General features: G+C 44.8%; 1 protein-coding gene across 2 annotated transcripts in view; it reads left to right on the top strand.

Annotated features, from left to right (window-relative positions):
* Nucleotides 1-8034, top strand: part of ABHD5 (abhydrolase domain containing 5, lysophosphatidic acid acyltransferase) — a 44004-nt gene extending 35970 nt beyond the window's left edge. For both annotated transcript variants that reach the window (XM_019634151.1, XM_019634154.1), the window contains exons 4-7: nucleotides 83-237; nucleotides 2507-2618; nucleotides 5199-5385; nucleotides 5979-8034. In XM_019634151.1, the coding sequence (XP_019489696.1) occupies nucleotides 83-237; nucleotides 2507-2618; nucleotides 5199-5385; nucleotides 5979-6068 (544 nt within the window). In that variant the 3' untranslated portion in view covers nucleotides 6069-8034. The remainder of the gene's footprint in view (nucleotides 1-82; nucleotides 238-2506; nucleotides 2619-5198; nucleotides 5386-5978) is intronic.
* The last annotated feature ends 1432 nt before the right edge of the window (nucleotides 8035-9466 follow it).

Raw genomic sequence — 9466 nt, 5'->3', positions numbered from 1 at the left:
ACTCGGCCGGCCCTCATGTTCATTCTTGAGAGTTCTAGGGTGAATTTTCCACTTGAACTTAAGTCTGTTCTTTCCCCAATAGGGTTAATCATCTCATTTTAGTGGAGCCTTGGGGCTTTCCTGAGCGACCAGACCTTGCCGATCAAGACAGACCGATTCCAGTTTGGATCAGAGCCTTGGGGGCAGCACTGACTCCCTTCAACCCTTTAGCCGGCCTCAGGATTGCAGGACCCTTTGGTGAGTGCTTCTGTCTGCATCCTCGGAGAGTAAGATGCTTATAGAGTAACAGTTGAGGAGCATTTACTGATCACCATTGTTCATCAGAATCTAAAACAAAAACCTGACCCTTACTTTCTCTTCTCCTCCTCTGAAAAGTACCAGTCCTTGCATAAGGCGAGTGAAACCCGGCTCTTCTCAGAGAGGAGGCTTTCTGTTGTAAACATGACAGGTAGTCAGCAAAGCCGAGCAGGCGGGAAAGCTGAGGATGAGGCCAGTCAGCCTGGGCCTGGGCAGAAGTGCCAGGCTGACCTTTTGGTGAGCTTCAGAGAGCGCCTGTCCAGCGGATGGTGTCCAGCTGCAGGTCACGGGGCCCGACCTGGCTGGCGGTGGGGATCACACGCACCATCACACTCACAGATTTCCTTTGGTGCCCCATAATGTCAGAGTGTTAAGAAGATAAAGTCACCCCATTCCACAGTGGTTCTGGGAACTCCTGATTTGTGTTTGTAGTCCTATTTTCAGGGACCAGTGTTTGGTCTCTGATTTCAGTTCACTTGACTCTCAGCTCCTCTGTTTTAGTCCTAAAGCCAAGGGAATTCCCATCCCCTGCTGTCACAGATGATGGTCTGGACCTCTGCCTTGTCCTCTTATAGCTTGATGAGTCAGGAGTGTGCTTTTAGCTGCAAGTAACTGAACACCTAAGTGGTTTAAACTGTAGGGACTTTTAGTCTTTCCTTAACCAGCAGCCTGGAGGCAGGTGGTTTTAGCATTTGTCCTAGAGCTAGCTCATGGTGTGAGGGTTCGGGCCTGGACCTGGGGGCCTCTCGACCTTTTCCCCACAGCTGTTTCGTGGCTGTTGTAGCATGAAGCCCATCTCCCAAAGCAGCGCTCTGAGCAAGAGGAAACGGAAGCACAGCAAGCGGTCCCCTCTCCACAGCGCTGTCGGTCAGGGAAGAAAGTCTCCCCCCCGTATGTCTCTGCCCACCCCTAGTTCTTCCACCAGCAAACATCGAAGTTTCTGGGACTGGTAATCATGATGTGTTCCCAGCGTCTGGGCTGGAGGGAGGGGACTGCTTTCCTGGGCACATTGCCACCTGATTGATACACAGAGTCAGGTTCTGTTAGCAAGAAAGAAGAGAGCTTGGGGATGGGTGATGGTGTGGCCGTAACTGCTGCGTAGGTGACTGTGACTTTGCTCCCCTCTGCCCAGGCCTGGCCTTTCCTTGCCATCCCTTTGGGATGGAGACAAAGTGGGACTGTCGGAATCAGAGGAGGCCACAGGGGCTGAACTGGTGACCACACTGCAGTCCCTTCCTCTCGCATAGACAGCCTTCTTCCCCTTCCCCAGCCTTCTCCTCCCTCCATGGCAGAGCCACTCTTTCTTAGGTGCCTGCTCCTCCTCTGAACTATTTAAGAGCTTCGTTTAGTCTATAGTCCTGAAATATAAATGGATTTTACTTGGCCACAGTTACCCAAGTAGCAATTACAGGGAAAAAGAAGTGTGAAAAGAAATTCGGAGGCCGTGATGGTGGAGGGAGGATACCTGCCATTATAAACAGCACGCGGTGGTGGTGGGGAGTCATGCAGAATATCAGCTGCACCCTAAAAAGTCTTGCTGGAGCTTTATGAACCCTTCAGAAATAGGAAGGAAGGCCACCGAAGAAGACCTTGCTGGACGAGTAGGCCGTGGGAGCAGAAGGGGAAGCGGGCTAGTCCCTGGGGACCAGACGCCGGCTCCTGGTCCTCCTCTTCCCTTCAAGGGCCGGGCCCCTGCCTGTCACCCCGGGACTGTGCGCACCAGTGCGGGTTGCTGAGCAGGGAGCATTGCCGCGGCCCAAGCAGAAGTTCTGACCTATTCTTTCACTGAGATGTATATATATCTCAGTACTTTACTTAGATGCTAATGGGTTTTAATTGTGGCAGAAATACAGGTTAATAAGTTAGTTTTATGGGCGAGCTGCTCTCTTCATCTGCCATGTTTAAAAGAATTTATTTTCTTAGAAAACTAACTTACATTTTTTTAACTAAAGCATGTGTGTAAGTCAGTATGAGACAGTCTTTTTTAATTCTTATTTTAAGCTCTCCTTGGGGAACTTGAGAAGAGCGGCTTCTAGGTTATGTGCTTTTTCCACCTAAAATATATAAGTATTTGAACACATGTGCATATATATGCACATAATACTCATTATATAAGCAAACACCAAAACTTTCTATATTAGTTAGTCTATAAGTTCATTATAATTTAAAACATACATGTAATTTAAACCATTCATTCTCTATTAAATAGGTTTAAGTCTAGTACAGCGTTTAAGGCCTGATTTCAAACGAAAGTATTCTTCAATGTTTGAAGATGATACTGTGACAGAATATATCTACCACTGTAATGTCCAGACTCCGAGGTAAGGTTATCATTCTGAATTTACTGTGCTTGTAGTTTAGACTTTTCTTTTTTGAAACTACGTATATAGCCTGGGAGATTTCTATCAGGAGTTACATTACTAAATTTAAAAGGACAAGTAATTAGTTAAATAACTAATACTACTTAATTTACTCACCTATTCATGGAGTGCCTACTGTGTAAAATATTGTACTCGGTTCTGATGGGAGATTACAAAACACGACATATTTTCTTCTCCTGAAGTGCTTAAGGATGAGCTGAGAGTCTTGCTCTTGGGCATCTCTAGGAGGTAGTGAGAGTTGGGAGATGAGTGCTTCTTTGTTTTTTTCTAAATATGACTTATGGATGTTGTGTGCAAGGAACCAGTGGAGAAAACAGAGCCTGGAGATGGTGGGGAGCTAGGAGGAGCCTGAAAGGCAAGACCCAGCGCTGCTAGGGAGAGGCTCAAGAAGCGGGTAGGAAGGTTAGAGCACCAGCTCTCATGCTTCTTTCTGTGCCCGAATTATTGGGGGAACTTCTCAACCGTGTGGTTCTTGAGCCCTGTTTCTAAGACTTCTGATTTCGCAGTTCTGGGCTGCATCTTTACCGAATGCTTCAGATGATTCCAGTATAGGGGGGCCATGGCCCACACTTTAAAACGGAAGTGGTACCTCATCCTTCTAAGATCCAGACTTGGGTGACAGGCTGAGAGGGTAGATACAGAGACAGCCTTCCTCACTTTCTTCCCCTCTCCTCACTTTTTGCAGAGAATATGTACACCTACTTTATTGAAGACAGGCTGTGGGAGCTATGGAGTTGTAGCTGGGGCCAAGTCTTCTTCATAAAGCCTGTCAGAGGTTCTCTGCCGAGAGTGAGGGAGGCTGAGAGGTCTGGGGTCCTCGGGAGATTGGTGTGTGGTGACTCACAGGCAGCCGGGTCTGGTGGAACAGTCTACACACTGTATTGACTTGTTCCAACAGTTGCTAGGGTCTGTGCCAGGCACACCAAGTATTTCCCACACAGTCTTATTCTTCACTTACTCACAGTTTGTGAGTACTTGTGCCTGTGCCTTTCTTATGTTGGAACTTGAATTCTTCATAAAAGGCAGTGCAGAGCTGTGCCCAGGACTGCCAGGGAAGAAGAAATGACACACAGTGGAGCTGCCCTGGGAGCTTGCAGAGTGTTCTGTGTTCTTTTATGTGTGGTCAGTCGGTGTGGCCACAAGAGAAGACACAGGACAGCTCCAAAAACCAAAGTTTATTATAGTCACAGGTCCTAGAGAGTGGTGGTCACTGAATGCCAAGGGGTCCCAGGGGGAGTGCCAGATTTTGGTGGCAGGAGATGGGGGCTAAGGGCAACTCTAGGTTGAGGCAAGGCGAGGCAGGGCGCACGGTTAGGGATTGGCTCGGTGAACACCTTTGGTGGGCTGGAAGGCACGGATGGCTCTTGTTGCCCAGGACTTGGCCGTGGGATGACGAAGGCCGAGGACTGGTGCCTCCTGGGATGTGGGGCCAGCGTTAGCGGCTCTGCGTTGCTTGGTTTCCACATCAAAGGCGTGCTCCTGGCTGAGTCCTTGGCCATCTCCGAGAATTGGCTAGCCCCGGGAGTCAGTCTCTCGCCAGCCAGAGAGGCTTTTTCAAGATGTCAAACATCATAATGTGCAGAAAATAAAAAAATATAAACAATACACAAGAATACTTAATCCAAATTTCTTCTTTTAGTATTGGCTTTGCCATTGTAGGTAAAAAGCGGGCGCCATGAACCTCCTATGGAAAAGCTACCTTCTACATTTGAAATAAGTTAGAGTGAAAAACCATATTTTAATATTTCCACAGGAGATTTAGTCATCTAATGATAGGCAGTTAGGGTTGCATGTTTTGATTTAGAAGAGGACTTTTTTTTTTTTTTTAATCAGCTAGAATTTTGAGCGTCCTTGTTTATTTACTTCACCAAAGCTTGTATCTTCTGTAGGGTGTATCACACGTATATAACTTCTTTGGGGTCTGTCCCTTACACCTTCTGGTAAATTACTTTCTTTTAAGCTGAGGTTTTTGTTACCTGGGGGAGAAGCTAAAGATGAGTCTGTTTTTTTGGTTTTTTTTTTTAAGATTTTATTGGGGAATCGGGGGAGGGAACAGCGCTGGGGAATTGGGGAAGGGGAACAGACAAGTTGCTGTCCTTTTGTTCTTCAGTCTAGTTGTGGAGGACGTTGCTTCACTGGCCCATGTTGGTATTATCATTGCGCTCTTCCCGGGTGAGGCAGATCGGTCGCTGACCGCTCACACTGGCTGCTGGCTACACACGGTAGCCCATGGCAGCCCAATGCAGCAGGGGCTGCAGCCTACGCCGTCGCTGGCGACTCACGGCAGCCCAGCTCCAGGTCGAGCTGTTGTTCACCATCTTAGCTGTAGAAGGCAGTGTCACTGGCCCTCATGTGGGATCTGAACCGGGGCCCTGCTGCTCAGAGCTGGCGTCCCAAGCCAGCTCCTAACCAGCACGCCACTCGGCCGGCCCAAGATGAGTCTGTTTTGATGGCGGTGGGAAAGTGGTACACACTCACCCCCCAGGAGTCATACATGTGATTTCTTCCTTTTCCTTAAAGTGGTGAGACAGCGTTCAAAAATATGACTATTCCTTATGGATGGGCAAAACGGCCAATGCTCCAGCGGATTGGGAAAATGCACCCTGACATTCCAGTTTCCGTCATCTATGGTGCCCGCTCCTGCATAGACGGCAATTCTGGCACCAGCATCCAGTCGTTACGGCCACACTCCTACGTGAAGACGATAGTAAGTGTGTGGCTTATTTGGGGTTGTAGGTCAAGCCTGTTCTGCTCCCTTTGTCGTCAGTGAGATTTCAGGTCATCCCTGTGCTTTCACGTCCCCGACTGAGCTGTACCTGCTGCCCCAGTCAGAGACCTGAGGTGGCTTCTGATGACCCACACGGATCTTCATGTCCAGACAGCGAATTGCCTTCCTTAGGGGCCTTGCCTGTCCCTGGAGTCATAGTGTCTTCCAGGTGGGAGGGACTGAAGGAGGGACAGGCCCAAGAGCACCTCGACGGGCTCCCACCTCACAAGGCAGCACAGTCTCAGTTTGTCCAGTGTATCTGCTGGCCCTACCGTGACTGCTCAATTTAAAATGGTTTGTTTTTTTGTGTGTGAAAATTTTAGTAAGGTCCAATAGATATTCTCTTTGTTCTCAGGTTTTTTTATTTGATGGAAATGTATAATAGCTAGTTACTACAAGAAGAGTGCCGCTTATTCTTTTATATTTTATTTCTATACAGCTGATCTCACTTTCATGGCCAAGTGTTTTTGCTTCTGCTGTGTTATATTAAATGCTTTCACTCAGTGACCACCTGACTGCTTTTCCTTCCCCAGGCCATTCTCGGGGCTGGGCATTATGTGTACGCAGATCAGCCGGAAGACTTCAACCAGAAAGTGAAGGAGATTTGTGACTCTGTGGACTGAGTGCCCTGAAGGGGACGTGGGAAAGCCTGCTGTCTGACAGCTTCCTCAGCAGTAACTCAGCCTGCGATGAAGAGTAAGGAATACAAGAGAACCAGGCAGCCTTCTTGACTGTACTTTGCACATGTTTTCTTTGTGAAGCTGCTTGCACGTGTAAACCACTTAGTGCCTTCTAGACGAATGCCTTCTCTCCTACACAAAGTTGAGATGCACAAGCATCTCCAAATCTAATAGCTTTAATAAAAGGTTGTTTGTCCCTCTGCTGTAATGAGAAATGGTAATTTTTCAACTGAGTTTTTTTAAATTACTATCTAACTTTGCTATGTCAGGTACTTTTTATATTTCAGTCTATATTGCCTATTTTAAAAAGTAACTTCTGAGTCTATTATTTTATATACTGTAAAGGTGCACTTTATTTTCTTTGCTTGTATTTACCTTGTCTAATAACTGATACAGTGCATCAAAATTCACTGTTTTTATGCAGAAATTTTTCGCTTGTTTAGCATATTTCACTTCTTTTTTGAAATGGAGTGGTGAGACAACATTTTGGTTAAAAAGATAGGAATTAATCACTAGCATTAATTTTTCTGATTTTCCTCTGTTCTCTACTTAAGGCTGCAAAGCCATGTTCAACATGTTAAATGTGATCCATCCTGACACATCTGCAACAGCATCGCTCCTTGGAACCTTATGTGTGATATCATTCTACACTTCTAGTGCAATGCGGTATTAATACTTAAGTGATTCAAGTACTGCAAAGCCTCAACTAAAAGTCTGTCCTTCCCCTCCCCCCATTAATATATTCTTTTCTACGAGCCAGGGTGCAACAAAAGGAACAAATTTCCTCACTGAAGACTGTTACCTTCTAATAAACCAAGTCATATAGTTTCATTAACATCTTACTCTTGTAGATGGGTGCTAAAACTGGATTATATTTTTACCACTAAAATATGCAAATAGGTTGTGCTATTACGTCTCATGGCACCAGAAATGAGCTAACACTTGGCTTTTTTTTTTTAAGAGTTTTTTGTTGATTAAATAATTTACATGGTTGAAATTATACTACAAAAATCCTATAAGGTTGATTGAACTATTTGACAATAACTACCATCAAGTGTAATATTTTTGCTGTTTTAAAATGAGGTAAACTTTGAAAATGTGAATAAGTTCTGTGTGGTAACTGGCTGCTGAAAAGACCCTTCGAAAATTGATTAGGATTGTCACCAGTAAGGCATTTTTGCCTTATGTTTTGCTAATGTTGCTTGTCTGGGAGAAAGGTGGTTATGTAAATAAAAAAAATGAACCTAGAGCAATAATGGTTTAATGGTTTTGACTGTTGCATTTTAAAAATGGTTAATCAGGAAATTTCTAGTTGTTAAGAGATGTAAGCTTGTATTACTGTAGATGAACTGCCAAAAATACCGAATGTTCTATTTTCAACATCTTCCCTACAGACGAATAGGCGGATTATACAACTTACAGTGAAGCATGACAGATAGCTTCCCAATGAATGTGTCTCGCTTGTCAGATGAAGTAGGTTAGTGCAGAAGGAACAGGAGAGCCGGGGCGTGTGGTGGTGTCAGATTTCTCCACCTTAAGAACAAAAGAGGCCTTTATTTTTTAGTGTCTTGGATGGCCAGATTCAAATATATAGGTGGTACAGATAATTTGGGTCATATTTTTGTTTGACAAACTCTCCATCCTCTCTTAATTATTCTTTGCTAGCCTAGTGACCGTTTTCACTTGTACAGGAGGGTTTTTAAAAGTTAAATTTTACCTCGGACTATAGTATATGTAATTTTGTGAAGATGGAGCTAGCAGAGAAAGCCACAGTCCTCAAAGTCATCAAAATATAGTGGGTGCTAAATGTTTTTTAATCTATTACAGTATTTGATCTTTGCTAAATTATGCACAATGTACTTTAACTTTATTTTACAGAATAAATTTTACTGTGATAGTTGCAACAAGACAGCTGCTGTATATTTTCTTGAGTTCTTAGTATGGCCGGTCTGCGTATGCCGGTTATGACAGGACCATGGACCCAGTGAGTGTTCAGTGACACTTGGTGGCATTCTGAGGGAAGGCTGCCCCATACGTGGCTTCCCCTGTGTCCACATGTCACTTAGTATGATCTCTGTTACATTCTTCTAAATCTAATCTTCAAAGAAAAATGCGTCTAAATCAAGTTTCAGAATATTATCTAGAAAACACTTTTGAACTGTTGCCATTTAAATATATATTTATGTATATGTTTAATTTTGAAGGGCATACTAGATCCAATAAAACAACTTTTTTCCCCCCCTTATATAAATGTATTGGAAAGACTAAACAATAATAACTAGAAGAACCCTACGAAAGAACAGTGGGGAAGGAGGGATAACCCTACTAAGTATTATAACATACTATAAACAATGTAGAGAAAGTCCAGGAATTTAACATATGATAAAAGAAGCACCTTATGAATGAGGAAGAGACTTAACCATTGGAAATACCAGTAATCTATTTTTCTCTTTCTGAAAGACGCATATTGCATAGCTTTGTCCATCACAAAGGCCTAGAAGCAATCTCAACCCGGTGGTAAGACCCACCCAGGGACCAAGACTGTCTCACTTGGAGGGGCAGGGACCCAGGAGCCAACTTGAAAGGACTCCCATCAGCCAAAGATGGAACAATTTGATCATCAAAAAGAATAGTGGGTCGAAACACGAAATATATAAAAATCCATGAGGTCAGAATGACAATTTAAAAGAAAACAACTATCAGTCACTTTTGGGAGGTTCCTAGGGCACCAACCCATTATTTTGAAAAATTCTAACTGGAAAATTGAAGCATTTATTCTGACTTCTTTGTATATCAAGTTTACCTGATAAGGGAACGTTCTTCACTTAAGAATCATAGCGAGGGCCGGCCGAGTGGTGCGTTGGTTAAGAACTGGCTTGGGATGCCAGAGGGCCCCGGTTCAGATCCCACATATGAGGGCCAGTGACATTGCCCTCTACAGCTAGGATGCTGAACAACAGCTCAACCTGGAGCTGGGCTGCCATGAGGCGATGGCGACGGCGTAGGCTGCAGCCCCTGCTGCAGTGGGCTGCCATGGGCTACTGTGTGTAGCCAGCAGCCACAGTGAGCGGCCGTCCAGAAGCCGGCAACTGATCTGCCTCGCCGGGGGAAGAGAGCAATGATGGTGCCAACTTGGGCCAGTGAAGCAACGTCCTCCACAACCAGACTGAAGAACAAAAGGACAGCAACTTGTCTGTTCTCCTTCCCCAATTCCCCAGGGCTGTTCCCATCCCCCCAATTCCCCAATAAAAATCTTTAAAAAAAGAATCATAGCAAAATGCCAGAGAAATGCTGAGATTCAGAAATTACCATTTTGTCACTTCAGGTAAAATAATGGATCT

Source organism: Hipposideros armiger, unplaced genomic scaffold (assembly GCF_001890085.2).
Source record: "Hipposideros armiger isolate ML-2016 unplaced genomic scaffold, ASM189008v1 scaffold_18, whole genome shotgun sequence".
NCBI classification, from domain to species: domain Eukaryota; kingdom Metazoa; phylum Chordata; class Mammalia; order Chiroptera; family Hipposideridae; genus Hipposideros; species Hipposideros armiger.
The sequence above is the reverse complement of the archived record's forward strand: the minus strand, read 5'-3'. Positions and strand labels throughout refer to the sequence as shown.